Genomic DNA, 16276 nt, shown 5'->3' with positions numbered 1-16276 from the left:
TCCCTCTGTGTATTCTCTCTTTTTTTCTTTCTCACTTCCTTTCAACAGTCTGAATAGAGAGGAAACAGAAGTTTACCCATTAGCACATTGATTGTGTTTGTATGTGCGTGCATGCTTGAGTGTGTCTCTATCTGGTGCTGCATTCCAATGCATTCAAGTTTAAAAAAGCATTCACATCTGAGTGGGTTCAGCCATTTAAGTGATTAGTATTAAGATTATATTAATACTCAAATACACATATAGATAATTGACTTTTTGGACTGTGCCTCCTCTATGATACTGCTGAGAATACACAGGAGGAACTGGTTAAGGTTTTGAGAGGTGGAGCTTAGTGTGACCTCCAGTAATCTGGTGATTATCAGAGTGTGTGGGTGAAAGGTCAAACCATCCACCTCCATGGCCAGGTTACCAGTTTTCCCACTTCGAATCCCAAAAACGCACCAGAGTGGAAAGGAAGGACTCCTCCTGCAGGACCAGACAGAGTGTGTGTGTGTTTGTGATTACGTCAGTGGAATCAAAGCAAAGTTGTTTCATTTTAATGTCTTTAAAGCTGTAGTGGCTGGTTTTTTGGCCACCTGAGGCACCAGGAGAAAGCTGAAAACACAACTGTACATATCATCTTATAAAGATGTCGTGGTGAATGTATTTTGCCAGTTTACACATCCAGCAGATGTAGAGCAATAATAGCATTTATTTGGAGTAGTGTCTCTGTCTACCTGAGCTTTCAGGTACTCCTGAGGGAAATGTCTGGCTCTGTAGCTGCTAAATTCTAAGTTACTCAGTTTTGCTAGGAGAAGACGGTCATATTAAATCTCTGTCCCGTGTGTGTGTTAAAGCTATATCTGATACACCTATAAAGTTCTGATAATGAAGGTAATTGGCTTCCTTTACTTGATAACTTTTGTTGGATCATTTGTGTCACGAGGTCAGCTCCTTGACCTGTCTGTCAGTGTCTGTCTGTTTGTCTCTCTGTGTTGCCTGCCCCTCCCCCTTGCTCTCTGTCTCTCCTGCTGGATCTGCCACTCCACACCTGCTGTGCCTCTACAATCAAGCTCACCTGTTTCCTATCAGCCCGTCACGCCAGGATGTATTTAATCCCTGTTCCTGCCTTCAGTCCTGCTGGATCGTCACTCCAGTACATGGTTTGTCTTGTGAGAACTTCGGCTCCTCTTTGCCTTGCTAGTCAGTTTGTTAATTACCTTGTTGTCTTTGTCTAGTTCCTCCTGCCTGCCAGCCAGCCAGCCAGCCAGCCAGCCAGCCCACCTGCCATTCCCTCCAGTCCACCTGCCAACCCTTCTCCACCCCTGGACTCCTTCACTTGCCGCAGCACCCCTCTCTGGACCAGCACCATCCTGACCCCTTTACACCACCTATTTCCAACTAAAACGTTGTTTGTCTTGCAATCTGTGTTCTGCTTCTGGGGTTCCTAGCTCAGTCGTGACAATTTGGAAATGTGTGTACTGTATTATGAATTCATTCCTTTATTAATATGTAGGGTACGCCAGACACATTTGTGTGCATGGGTATGCAATGGTAAAACCATTCATTGTGTTAGTAATCCCAATCTCAAATTGCAAATGTACAGAGAGAACTGATAGAATCTTTATGCATCCAGTCACTGGTTGTAGTTTAATACCATGGTTAAAATTAAATTCAAAAAGATGGTTCCATTTCCTGTGGAAGTCAGTGTTCAAATAACTCGGAATAACTTGAATAAGTTTTCACTGGACATGATTTAAATCTTTAAAAACACAAAACTGATTATTAATAAGACACGAAAGCAGAAGGGAATCCTGAAAGCAGATAATATTCAGAAAAGTATTTGTGTGTTTTCACCTTGTCCACAGAGGGCAGGTTAGCAGTCCAGTCCTGCAGCTGTTCTTGGGGGGGAATGTGTTCCACTCCTAGTCCTTTCCTTAGGTACCGCTGATGTGAAGGGCAGGTGTGGAGCAGGTAGAGTGCACAGGCCACAGCATATCCTCCCCAGTTTAGACACCCCTGCAGGAGGGAGGCATGGGGATGTCAGTGGGAGAAGATAAGCCAAAGACAGGTGACCAAGTGTAACTGCAAGGTTGTAGAGTAAGGATAGATATTGGCTCTGAATGAGAAATGATCATGGTTACCAGCCAGGAATATACTATAGCTTAAGTGTGTCCAAACCTATATTTTCTCTCATAACTTGGTGCAAGAAATCATTTCCTTCCTTCCAGGTAACAGTTTGGTGAGTGATAACTGAAAATTTTGCATGCTGACCAAAAATGAAACTGAGACTGTTAACTTAATAAAAACATTAAGTTGTTACTAAGTAACCTAATAACAACATGAAGTTGTAATTAAGTTACTTAATAACAACATTAATTTAACAGTCTTAGTTCTATTTTTTAGACATTTATTCAAGATAAGCAAAAAAATAAATGAAAAGTTGCCCTCCATACAAGCAGGTGAGTTGACTTAAATGACCCCACTCTCATATTGCTTATTACGCATCTTTGACATATGAAGAGCAGAGTGTCATTTCCTGATCATTTCCTCTTTTTGTTTTCAACTCTCAGTTTATACAGATAAGACCCAACACTTCAAAGATTAGCATGTGCAGATGACGTAGTTACTCTACTGACGAACTTTCTCACCACTTCGGTCCTTGACGTGGGCTCACAGACTACAAAACAAGAACCTGGTGAGAGACCAGTCACTGCCAGTTTCACTTCTATAGAGCTTTCAGTGTGTATTCCTATTCTGGGAAAGGGGTGTCGGTCAATCTATGCACATCTGCAGGAGTAGTGTGATCAGCAGTGACAGTCACTACATGTGTGTTAAAGCATTTATGTCATGTCTGTATGCAGAGTAAATTTGTGGGGGAGGTGGGAGGTAGAGCGGGTCGCCCACTAATCAGAAGGTCAGCGGTTCGATCCCCGGCTTCTCCAGTCCGTGCTGAAGTATCCTTGGGCAAGATACTGAACTCCATGTTGCTCCTGCTGTATCATCGGTGTGCGAATGGGTGAATGTGACACGTAGTGTAAAGCGCTTTGAGTGGTCACTACGACTTGAAATAAGTACAATAAATACAAGTCCAAGTCCATTTAAATCCATACCAGCAGTGACAGCATTATCAGCAGGAATATCACAGGCTATGAGACTCCCATTGGGCATCAAGCTCTTCACCTTCTCCTTGACTTTACCCATCCCCAACTCATTTCCACCATCACCAATTCCTACAGAGACAGAGAAAAGAGTTTCTGCTCACTTAGATGAGGAACTTAAAAAATGTTCATATAAATAAGCTCAAGAGCCTACACTTCAGAGTGTTTAGTAGGTGAGTAAAAACAGTGTCAATAGCAAGCATGTCTACAATGAAACAGATCACAAATGCTTGGTTTCTATTATACTTATATTAACCATTTAAGAAGTGACACAGTACTGCAAGTCATGAACTCCACCCTCAAAGAGTACTCCACCAATTTCACATTGCACTACTAACACTATCATACTCTCAATCAATAACAACAACAACAAAAAAGGATAAAAACTGACGTTGCAGAACCAGAGCCAGGGAATAAAACACACACATTTCTTTGAATCGTTGCTCTTAGCCACTTTTGCTATTAGATATTTTTGCATTTTGCGGTTTTGCACTTTATCCCTGTCTTTTTTTGCTTGTGTCTTTTCTTCTTCCTCTAGTCACATGATCTCCAAGTAATTTTACTTCTGCTATGTGCACAAGTGATTTCCTCTATTTTACAGTCAACAAGTCAAAAGTCTCATTACCACATTTTTACCATGGAGATTTATTAAGGTTTTTTGTGTCATTGGGCCAATGCCAAGACCTTCTAAAGTTATCCAGTAAAAGTTAAGTACAGTAATTAGTTTGTTTACTCTATCATCAACCTAGTATGACTGGTATGAGACTGATCAATTGGATTCTCTACATTAATATTAAGATTTTTGTTCTTCTTTGGAGCTGGTGCCCCTTTTTCTGAGGGATTTTCTGAAAACACTATAACAATACTGCTGAATTGTTTTTTAATCATGTTTGATCATGAATTGATTCAAGAAAGAAACATGAAGCAGGACATGTAGTTTTATGAGCTGCGCCATTACTTGATAAAATTATTATCTGATAATTGCGTGAATAATTTACACATCTAATGAGTATCTTATTTCTGTTTTGTGTGCTAGTAAAATATATGGAAAGTGTGTAAATAAAGCTTTGAGAAAAGTATGCAGTCTGTTTATTACTTAACAGGCTATATAAATCATTAAGATGGGTTAATGATAACATGGCATAGCTGATAATTTACAGTAAACTATAGTAGCAAAAAGGTAACACAGAGAAAGAAATAAAGACAGCTAAATGTAATAAGTGGTACCTACCTGTAGTGGTAATTCCTGGTATATTCTTGGCAGCAATAAACAAGTTATCAATAGGATCCACCAGATGTTTGATGTTCACTCCTCTCATGTTGTAATAATTTCCATCTTCAGCTCTTCCACTGCGCTCTATTGCCACAAGGTGGTCATACCTGGTTTTAAACATTACAGTCACATTAATATTACACTCTTAAAGCTGAGAAACAGACTACATGACTCAATAGTCTATGAAAACTTGTACATTACATGTTCATTGACTGGTATATGTCTTTGTGTACATTTACAGACTGTAACAAGTTACATTTTGTAACTATTTTCTCTTTGCTGTATTTGAGTTGTTGATGTAGACTTGCCTAGACTGAAATAGTAAAAATCAGTGTTTGAAATAATGCTTAATTGCATCAGATGGAAAGATACTCAAGTCTGATGTAATCACCAACAAATATCCACCGTATGTCACAGACACAAATGAGCACCAAACTGAACTGATGTAGAAAATCAGCCTTGTTAATTTTCTGCTGGGTTAAAAGATCCTTTACTTTGTCCTCAGCCTTGATGTGAACACATATCACAGGTCAGCTAACCTCGGCCTGTTGGGGTCTCCGTGGTGACACAGAAAGTGCAGTGCGGAGTCTGGACCATGGTCTTCAAAGGTGACCAATGGTATTGCAGTTTTAAGCACACCTGAGGGTGGAATTGTAGAGTTACTATAGCAGAGCAGAGGCAAATTAACAATGAATTTGATTTCAAGAGATACAGGATAAAATAATTGTTTCAGTTGGTTTTGTAGCTGATTGAAATAGATTCATTACTTTTCATGGCAGGTGTCATAGATTTTTTTGGGCTTTTATACCTTTATTGACAGGACAGTGAAGAGAAAACAGGAAACTCACCTGTCTTCACAGCTTCATCAATAATGGCCTGGTTCATCTCCACGGCTCTCCTGTCTGTCACCATCGTTACCTGTTTCCCTAGAGCCAACAGCATGGTCGCCATGGCAATGGCTCCTGGTGGGCCATCTGTCTCATCAGGAGGGCTCATGAGGAAACACAGATAACAAACAATAAATCGGAGCAATGTTTTGAAAGGAATGATGCAAGCTCAAAGTAATATGTTATAATGATTCCTGTTTCAGCTGATGTTAAATGTAGGGCTGTGAGCTTCCACCTCTGGTTAGATGTTAATCTGGTTTCCACAGGATGTTGGAAACATTCCTTTGAGGTTCATTTCTGCAGATCAGCTGCACATTCTTGCCATCAATCTCCTGTTCTACCACATCCCAGAGGTGTTCTATTGGATTCAGATCCGGTGAATGGCCATTGAAGTGCTCACTGTCATCTTCATGAAATCAGTTTGATGACTTTTGCTTTGATATTGTGCATTATCATGTTAGACATAGCCAAGATGGTAAATTTGGATGTGCATGGTCAGCAATAATACTCTGATAGGCTGTAGCATTTAAACGACGATTGACTGGTGTTAAGGGGACCAGGCTAAGGTTTTCCAGTCTTCGAATGTGTAGTCTTGGTGAACCTGTGCCCACTGGGCGCACAGACTCAGATTTCTGTTCTTGGCTGACAGGAGTGGGACATGGTCTTCTCCTGTTGTAGCCGATCTGCCTGAAGGTTTGACATGTTGTGCGTTCTGAGATAATTTTCTGTTCACCACAGTTGTAAACAGTTGTTATTTGAGTTGTTGCAGTCTTTCAGTCAGCTCAGCCCAGTCTGGCCATTCTTCTCTGACCACTAACATCAACAAGGCCATTCTGTCTGCAGCGCTGCTGCTCATCACGATTCTGATGTTTGATGTGAACATTAGATGTAGCTCCTTACCTGCAGCTTCATGATTTTATGGACTACACTGCTGCCACATGATTGGCTAATTGGATAACTGTATGAATAAGCAAATGTGGAGGTGTTGCTAAAGCAAAAGCAAAAGTGCTTGGTGAACAAACTTGTTAATGTATATATGTGTACCTGTGCATGTAGTGTGTGGGGAAGCCGGTTGTTATGGCAACAGAAGAGGAGTGGGAGAGTGCCAGACAAGAACACAGAAGTTCATCCTGAACAGATAAAGCTCTGATCCCTCGTTGACCTGGTAACAGAAAATGACACATCAATATTCACCTCTTGCAAATGGTACTGATGCAAAGATGAGGAGGAGCAGCTGAGTGGCTATAACTGAGAGAACCACTGGACTCTCCATCATCCCTACATGTCTGGTTATGACCACAGAGACCCTCAGAAAATTATTCACCATGTTTTGGGGTAAGAAACTCCTTTATAGCTGGACACCATTAAACTTAACCAGTTCCCTATTATTTTTCACACATTAGATTTTGATTTTCTAACATTTTGAGTTTGCTATTCACAAGAAGAATTAGCGAATGTGAACCATGCCAGAGACATCTCAGAGGACATTTCCATGGCAAGACAGTTGGCTGTCTGCCAGCTAAAGCTCAGTAAAAGTTGGGTGATCTAGAAGGACAATCACCCTAAACATCACAGTGGCTTACAAGCCCAGTAAGAACCCAGACCTAACCCAACAGAGATGCTCGCAGCTATCCCAAGCACTGCTATTTGCTGACACATTTGCCTCAACAACTTCACTGGGACATTCTGTGCCAATGTTGTTTTCTCCTTGCTGCACTGCCACCAAGTAGAGTAAAAAATAAAAAAATTAAACAATAATAATCAAAAAAAATCCAGCAATTTTCACATCTAGTTAAACCTTTATCATCATTTTAATTATTTTACACTTTTGGGTTTTTTGAATGCCATTTTAGCTTTCCAAGTCCTCAACTTTTTCCCAGTGGCAGGGAAACATTTATGCTGAAAGCCTGGAAACCTAAGACAAGAGAGTCCAGATTTGATTTCTGCCACATGACAGCCAAACTATGTTTAACCTGGGATTCACTGAGTTTCACTGAGGTAAACTAAAATTTAAAAAAGGCTATGGTAAGAATTTAATAATGCTGCGTCAAAAATACAGAAAGAGGTTTTGATTGCTGTTCGTGATGAGATGTTGCTAAAATTTTCCCTGTAGTCCCACACTGAACAAAACCAGCTGGAGATGTGTCCCTACCTTCTGTTTATTTTCAGGATGAATCCTGAATTCCTTACATGACCACTGACAGAATTACAAGGAACAGTCAGATGGCATGGCATACAAAGTTTCAATAACACTGGTACCAACTGAGTTGAGTTCTGCTGCTTAATTTTGTTAATAAATGAATATTGCACAGTAATATTCTACATGCACTGCTGAAATCCTAATTCCAACCCAAATAAAATCACATTTTGTGTATTTTTACCTGGGTCCTCTCCAATAATTATTTCCAACTGTCTAATTCTTGCCACTGCTCTGTGAGATGCCAAGCTGTAAAACAAGGGATTGTGGGATACCAGGAAGCAGAGGGGCGTCAGCTCAGGATTGGGTTTGGTTACAGGGGAAGAGTCTGGGCTGTCAGTCAGGAACATACAGCCTGGTGAGTGACTGAATGCCAAAGAAGGCTCTGAAAGATAAAGAACATGATGTTGGTCAGTTTGCTATGACATTTTCTTAGACATTTTGATTTAGTTTCATTTATATGAGCATATTAAAGTGAGCAGTATATAAAGAAGCTTGAACTTCAGCCGTGGAGTTGTTTTACTGGTTACGACTTGAATACAGCTGTAGCAAATGATATTGCTCACTGCTGCTGAGTATTGCCTCTATAGCAGTCACTCCGCAGGCCCAGAAAACTGTGACATCACCAGGCTGCATCTCTACTCGCTCCCCATAGTCTGGTCTGGACAGGTCCTGTATGCCTAAGAGAGCTACACACATACACAGAAAGTGCAACCACACATTCATGAACTTTTCACGTACTAGTGAGTAGATAATTGTCCTGTATACACTATATGTGTGTGTGTGTGTGTGTGTACCTGGTTCTCCTATGTGTACAGGAGCTCCATGTGCTAGTGGGTTGAGATTGGTAACCTTCACTGCTGCATCTAGCATAGCAGCTGGAACAGGGCGCATGGTGGCCACTAGAGGGCAGCTGAACACTCCAGCAGGAATACAGGGAACTGCAGTCTTCACACACACACACACACACACACACACACACACACACACACAAATGTTACAGAGTTCAATGACCTTATATGAGTTACAGTAAAACTATTTAAGTGATGATCAAAAATGACAAAGACCATAAAGCCCAAGACATAAACAGGAGTGTCCAAGAGTTGACTGGAAATGGTATATGGTCTACATTTATTTTTTTTTCCTGGCTCAGGCCAAATCCATTACACAAACTTTTTTTTTGGTCATTTCTGCCTTTATGGTTGTTACACCATTAGCATAAACATTTTTCACACTGTTTTGGACAGTTGCTTGGATAAAATAATGGTAACTAAAGTCTTCACCTTGGCTTTAGGAGATTGTGATTAGAATTATTCACTCTTTTCAGACATTTTACGAACCAAATGCTCAACAGACTAACTGAGAGAATAACTGGCACATTAACTGATAATGAAAATAATCTTTAAATGCAGCTCTACTGTCTTCAGTTTTAATGATTACATTAAAACTTACATAATTGGGTGAGGAGACAGCAATGGTGCGAGGGAGAGGCTACAGTTCATTGCTGACTAATTTATGGTAATCATACAAGAGTGTTTGTTACACACACAGGACATTTGTAGATATTTGTACCACACCCTGTACATGCTGACGTTTCTGCCCTGTTCCACGTTCCTAACAGGGACTCCAGCTGTCTTCAGTCTGCCCTCGAAGCCAAAACTGCAGCCCAGATAGAAACATACCATGTCCGGCCATGCAATCCTGGGAGCACAATAAAAAGGACATGTGAGGATGGTAAGATCACAAAGTCAAGTCAATACATTTTTTTCTATCCCTTTGAATTTAGTCTTTAATTAAAACAATTATCAAATAAAGAGTATAGAAAAAAGGCTGCCAGCTGACTAAAGCAGAAACATCATCATCATCATGACAGGCAGTCTACTGAACTCATAAGAAATGAATCCTTAATTGTTTTGTCATGTTTTGTAGAAGTACAAAATATGAAGGAAAATGATAAAAGATGTAAGACTAGATGATTTACTACCCTAATCTAATCTTAACTATACAAAGTTCTTGTTCCCCCTGCTAGGGGACCCCCTTATGTAAAAATAAGGTACAGGGTCTTCTTAGATCCCAGATCCTGCCTATCTGTGCAGGGTGAGTTTTGATAACCACCCTTAAGCCTGCTCTTACATACTGTAATACTGTATGCTCCAAAACTCATTTGATGTATTACTGGGTGGTTTGTTCAGTTATTAACTAAATCATAAATATAACCAAACTATCATTCTTATCTTTCTATGAGCTTTGTATCCAGTTACAAGTGATGATATTATTTTGTTGCCATCAGTTATCTGTCTGGGTAACATAAGTTTACCCAGGTATGAATCTAATAGAAATCTATGGGTGTACAGTGGCTTTACAAAACATTCAGACCCCTTCACTTTTTGCACAGTTTATTGTGTTATAGATTTAATTCTAAATGGATACAACTGCCATTTTTGCTATCAATCTACAGTGAAAACTCATAATAACAAAGTGAAATCATGATTCTATACATTGTTGTAAATTTATTAAACACCTCGATTGGAGTCTGCACGTGGCAAATTGAATTGATTAAGACATAATTTTCAAAAAGCATATAGCTATGTATATAAGGCCCCACAATTCATACTCCATGTCAGGTCAAAAACCAAGCCATGAAGTCAAAGGAATTCTCTATAGACCATGAAAAAAAAAAAAATGTGACAAGGCACTGATCAGAGCAAGTGTATGAGACAAAAGCTCTGAGTGTTTCCAGGAACGTGTTGGATTCAGTAATTGTGAAATGGAATTAGTTTGGAACCACTGAGAGTCTTTCCTTGGCAGTGTGTCCAAAATGAGTAACTCCAAACACTAAACTGAGGCAATGGTTCACCTTTCAGCATGTCAATCACCTTAAGCATACAACCTAGACAAAACTGGAGTGGCTCTGGGGAAGGACAGTCCTTGAGTGGCCCCTGCCAAGGCACAGACATAGTAGTACGTTTGTGGAGAGACCTGAAGATGGCAGTTCCATTCAATCTGATAGAGTTTGGGATGATCTTCCAGGAAGAGTGGGATAAACTGTCTAAATCTAGGAATGGAAAACTTCTAGAGACGTACCCAAGGACTCTGATTGCTGCACAGAGATTTCAGTTTTTGATTAATAATAAATTTGTGCAAAAAATCTGAAAACATGTCTTCACTTTGTCATCATGGGTTATTGAGTAAACTTATTCATTCAAAATTACATCTACTACACAGTAAAATGTGCAATAAGTAAAGACGGGTACTTTTTGAAGCCACTGTTTTTCTTCTTTGAACTCAGACTGCCTTTTGTTCAGCTGTCTATCAGTATGTGTGTATGTATGTTAAAGTACCTTCCTTGACTGGTGTAACTCTGCAGACTGGAGACTGTTTTCACCAGTTGACCCTCCTCATACACACAGTACTGAGAAATATCTGTCCTGAAGACAAAGAAAGACAGAAACACACATACTGTGTCATGTTAAGGTTTGTAAAGTGTACAGTGACCATTACACAGTCAGCAATATACATGAGATGAGAAATCAGGTAAGTAAGTGCAGTAGTATATGACCTTCTCCACATGTTGTAAGGGAGGTCAGGAGCATGAAAAGTGAGTTCCTGTGTAAATTTGAGTTATTTTATATGTTTTAATGACTTTCAAAGAATTGTAAAATATCAGCCAGTCATTAAATAATTTTAGTGACCCATTTGTTCATTTCAAATTTTTCCCTGCAGCAAAAATTGCAGTCCAAATGTATGTCTGGCAAATTGATATCATAATTGATATCATAGCCCATTTGACCATTTTAGTAAAGGTTCATTTGGGAGAAAAAAAATCCTTAAATAAGTTTAGAAAAACAGTGTTGCTCAAGGCATTATAGTGAAAATCTATTTTTTTATACATCATTTTTCAGAATTATTTTCCCATATGCAGCATTGTTGCACCTAAACTTATCAAAATCATATCAAATGAAAGTTTATGGTAATTGTACCATACATCTCTGTGTGAGGCAAAATCTCAAGGACCAAGGTGCAATAAACAGAGTACTATATACAATATATACACTCTACTGCAGTGGCCTCTGCCAACCAGTCAAATATGGTAACAATCTCCTCTTCTGTTCCTGAGTAATAGCACTGAATAATGGCCCGGAAAATCATGAATCATTCCATTTGCTGTGGAAAATGATTAATCACAACAGGGAATGGCATAATGTATGTGTATGGAATACCTTATGTCAGTGTGTTTAGCCAGAGGCAGACAAGAAGTCTCTCCTGATTGGCTGCGATGAAGGAGTGGCAGGGGGGCGGGATTACAGCGACAGAATGCTTCAAAGTCATTGGCCAGATGACTGGGCAGGATGATGACATTTGCCTGCTGGTACCCTGACACACAAACACACACATTTTATGCACAAACAAAAACAAAGAGCATCATTTGCTACAGTCCATTTCCCATTTCTTCAAAGGGATCTCAAGTCCTCTGAGGATAAGCATGTTTTTCTGTTGCTTCATTTGCAATTGTCAGAACACAGAGATGTCCATTCAGCTATTTATAGGCGACAACCTTCGTTCTTGCTGTAACAGATATTGTATCAAGATGACAAGGTTCTGTGTGCATCCTCCAGCAGTATGCAGCTGAATCAGATGCTTCTCAGTATGAGGACTGCAATCTTTGAGGTTAAACTGGAGTCAACACCTCGTTGTTGTATGCCGCTACCAAGCAGGCCAGTTGCAGTTAACTAGTGTGTGAAGTCTTCAGTTATAGCCAAAAATGCCAAAACATGTTTTGTGTAGTCACTATGACCTCCAAAATCAAATTAGGTACTCTCTGAGTCCAAGTGAACTTTTATGCCATATTTGAAGAAATTCCCTCAACTCCCTTCCTGAGATATTGTGTTCACAAGGCCAAAAACATGTTCTGTAAGGTCACAGTGACCTTGACCTTTGCCCACCAAAATCTGCGCAGTTCATCCTTGAGTTCAGGTGAATACTTGTCCACAATTCCGTCGAGGAATGGATCCAAGGAGTGGTACAACCCATACACTATAAGCATTACAAACGTCAAAGCCTGCACCTTTTCTAATTAAAGATTGTTTTGTATAAGAGGAAATATCAGTCTGCATCATGTTTAATGTTTGACAAAATAAGGATAGGACTGTCTTCATGCTGTGCATAAAAGTCAAACAGACTGGTGAGTTTTTCTCTACATAAGCCCAGCAGGTGCTGAGTGTAAATAACATCCAGAATTCAGAGCTGTCAGTCTATGAAGCTAATGTAGAGCTGGGAGATGTCCCAGTGCAAAAACAAAACACTCTCAGATGTGACTTACAAGCATTCATTATTGCAGTAACTGGTTATCAATATTTATAACTTTTGAATGCCATTATTACATTTGAAAATTATTAAATAATGTCTGTGAAAATTAATTTGAATTTTAATTTCATTTAGAAGTTGAATTTTTTTCAGATTGGTTACACATGCAGTACTATAAGTGATGCCTCTTACCTTCAGCTAATCCAGTCGTAGTAATTATTCTGGAATCGTTCTGCCTGATTAACAGCCTCAATTCAGCAGGGCTCAAATCATTTAAATTACCTGAATGCTCCATCTCAGAACAAACGTTTGTGAGCAACTCCAACTACTACTATAACCAGGCCTACTTTTTCTACTCTGTCAACAGTCTGGTTTCTTGCCTCTGGTCAAAGGCAGAGACATATTCCTAAGTGGATGGGTCAATTCCGTTTGCAGTGGCAGCCAGGCTGCCTTTTCCAGACCTGATATAGAAATGGGTTTAATGAGTGGCTCTAGTTTACTCTTGCTTGTTTCGCTAGGGTTAATGAAGAATTGCATGTTATGTTAATCTCTGAAAAATTTAGTGGTTCAAGGGAGAATTATTAACAGAGAGGAATACAGTCCAGGCTGTCTGGGCAGTTATTAAAATATTAAATATGATGATTTCGTTATACCTCGTGTAGGTGTCTAATCTCTAACCCCAGAATGGTTGGAACTGACAGAAAGGCTATGGTAATTCAGATTATGTATGAGTGCAGACTAACAGGCAAAAAATTTTACCCACTTAAAATGAAATCTACCACATAGTTAAGTGTGCAAATGAAAATGTAGATGTAAAAAAAAATGTCAGGGAGACATGAGATGTGGTGGAGAGACAATGAGACATCAAGGAGAAGGAGAGGAACGGAGCAGATCAGCACTCTGCTGCTACTCTGTGGCTCAAATGTGGTACTATGTGATTTCAACTGCTATATTGAATATAGTGAATACATCATTAAAATATTCAGAGTGAATGCTGGAAAAAGAGTGTGAACTCTTTAGACAATGGTGTGGGTTAGAGCAACTTTGACTTATAAAAATCACTCTAACATCTTGCTGATTTGCATAAAGCTGAAAAGACTTACAAAGGAAGCTCAACAAGGTTAGATAGTCATCTGTCCACAGTTAGCCAAACTGTATGGCAAACTGTCTATAAAAAGAGATGAGTTAAAAACATCACAGCATGCCTCACACTTGCTAAACACCAACACTCCACAGCACTCCTGGGACAATGTTCTGTGGACTGATAAAACTACAGCTGAATTGTTAATGAAGAACACAAAGTACTACATATGATGTAAAAATGGCTCTGTATACCAACATGTAAACATCATCCAATGGTAAAGTGCAGTGGAGGAAGCATCATGATTTAAGGCTATTTTATATGTTTGGTGCTGTTTTTATTTGTCTCAAAGCCCACGCACATAAAAACCAGGCGTGTACAAAAGATAAAGGCGCACAAGCATTTCTGCTCCCTGTGGACAAATGTGGTACGCAAATGTGGCTGTGAGGAGCGTGAACTTAATTTGTAGCTTCCTAGTTTTGATTGATACTGCAAATAAACACAAATTCAAATGTATGATTTACTAACTAGTAACCAAAAAACACCATGGTATCTTGAAGACTTCAAATGCGTGCAACTATATGGTCAAATTTAGTCATAAAAGGGTACTTTGACCTATAAAGCCATTCCAACACATAATGTTTCCATTATGGCACAGTCAGGTTTAACCTTGTATTGTGACTGGCTTTATACATCTTAATAACTGCCAAAAACTCTTGATGTTAATACAAACTACAGCTTACGACAAACTACCATTCAGAACCCTTCTGAGCCTTTCTCCTGTACAGCAGGTAGTGATAGCATGAATGATATAGGATGAAATAAATAAACACCTTTTAAGTTTTTCTCAGAGAAGCTTTTAAACCAGTAATTTTACCTCCAACACACTCAAACCTTAATGTCACCCATCTCCAATGATAACAGACAAACACAGTGAGGAACAGTATTATGTATGTGAGCATTTGTGTTTTACCTGAGTCCATGGCAGAATTAGAGATACCCCGAAAGTATCTGAGAGAGTATCTCACAGCTCTGATGGCAGTCAGCATGTTTCACCTAAACATCAGCACATACACAAGAATGAGTTTATTTCCAAAATCTGAAGTTATCATTTGTGTAAATATCCTATTGTGATAAATCTGTTTGTGGGATGTACTAGCTGTTTACTCTACAGAAAGCAAGTTCTAATCCTGTCACATCAACATGCAAACATAGGCTGTACATGACCTGTGCTGAACATCACTAAGCAGTCACTTGTGTCACATATTCAAGACATGTACGTAAACTGAGATTCAAAAGTGAGAAAAATCTTGGAAAGCATGCAGAGCAAGAAACAGCATTTCATGCCACAGAGCATGAAGACTGCACAAGTATGGAAATAAAACGGAGACTGGTTCGGTGCACAGCAAGAATCAGTCTCTGTTGTGTCAAACATTTGGGACATGTGGTAAAGATTGACAGACTACACTGAAGCTGCTTAACACCTTTTCCAATGCATATTACCCCGTGACAACTACATAATAACGAGAGGACTAACGAGAGGAGCCACGTCTGTGTGAACTAACCTTTGTATGCAATTCAAAAAGTCTTGAAGGTTCGCCTCTGACATAGCACAAGTACCTGCTATTAACTTACTCACTGTGAACCTTCTACAGTAAAGTTAGCTACACATGTAGTGGCTACATTTGACAGTTCATGAAAACACAGTTAGCTTAGCTTAGCAACTCGTTGCTCGTCGGTGGAACTCTAAATACTACTCAATACTTATGCAAAATTTTAGGTTGCAGTGTTGGTTGGCAAAACATTCATATCTGTTGACATAACAGAAACCAGACAGTATTTTACTGCCAACATCAACAAAGTAACTACGCAGTTTGTTGCAGAAAAAAACCTTACCGTAACTCGCTAATGAGTCATCCACTTGTTTACTGCTGTGTATTCATTTCTTATTTTATAAAGTGTTATTCACTGTCCTTTACACAGGTTCAGACACCATGAGCAATCCATACTGCTGATAAGACAGGAACATGTTTGAAGAGTGGCGGATATGTTACACTTCCGGTCTGCCTTCATAATAGAAGCTTCTTCTTTCTGTTCTTCCTCCTCCTCCTCTGGAATCAAGCGTGTAATCTAACCAGACTTATAATAATTGTAATAATAGACTGAATTTAAATTCTAGTGATAGAAAATAAGGAGAAAAATAATAACGGGACAAAATATATGTATTTTGAAAGTAAACTTATACTCTCTTCAGTTCTCTTCAGACATTGAAACAAAGTGAAAGCTCACGTATCAAATTTGAACTTTACATATCTAAGATTTACTATCAGATTCACTATCAATTTTCTCCTCTCAGTATATATATATATATATGTATATATATATATATATATA

General features: G+C 39.1%; 1 protein-coding gene across 1 annotated transcript; it reads right to left on the bottom strand.

Moving 5' to 3' along the window:
* Nucleotides 1-227: 227 nt before the first annotated feature.
* Nucleotides 228-15946, bottom strand: LOC108897871 (D-glutamate cyclase, mitochondrial). The gene is given in 16 exon segments (XM_018697671.2): nt 228-434; nt 436-465; nt 1837-1998; nt 3067-3212; nt 4372-4520; nt 4953-5052; nt 5262-5404; nt 6345-6462; nt 7682-7882; nt 8064-8186; nt 8295-8445; nt 9075-9198; nt 10839-10925; nt 11718-11871; nt 14856-14938; nt 15779-15946. Coding segments are annotated over 15 exon segments (1971 nt in total). The 5' UTR covers nt 14932-14938; nt 15779-15946.
* Nucleotides 15947-16276: the final 330 nt, after the last annotated feature.

The sequence above is a fragment of the Lates calcarifer genome, linkage group LG19, assembly GCF_001640805.2.
Source record: "Lates calcarifer isolate ASB-BC8 linkage group LG19, TLL_Latcal_v3, whole genome shotgun sequence".
NCBI classification, from domain to species: Eukaryota; Metazoa; Chordata; class Actinopteri; family Centropomidae; genus Lates; species Lates calcarifer.
The sequence above is the reverse complement of the archived record's forward strand: the minus strand, read 5'-3'. Positions and strand labels throughout refer to the sequence as shown.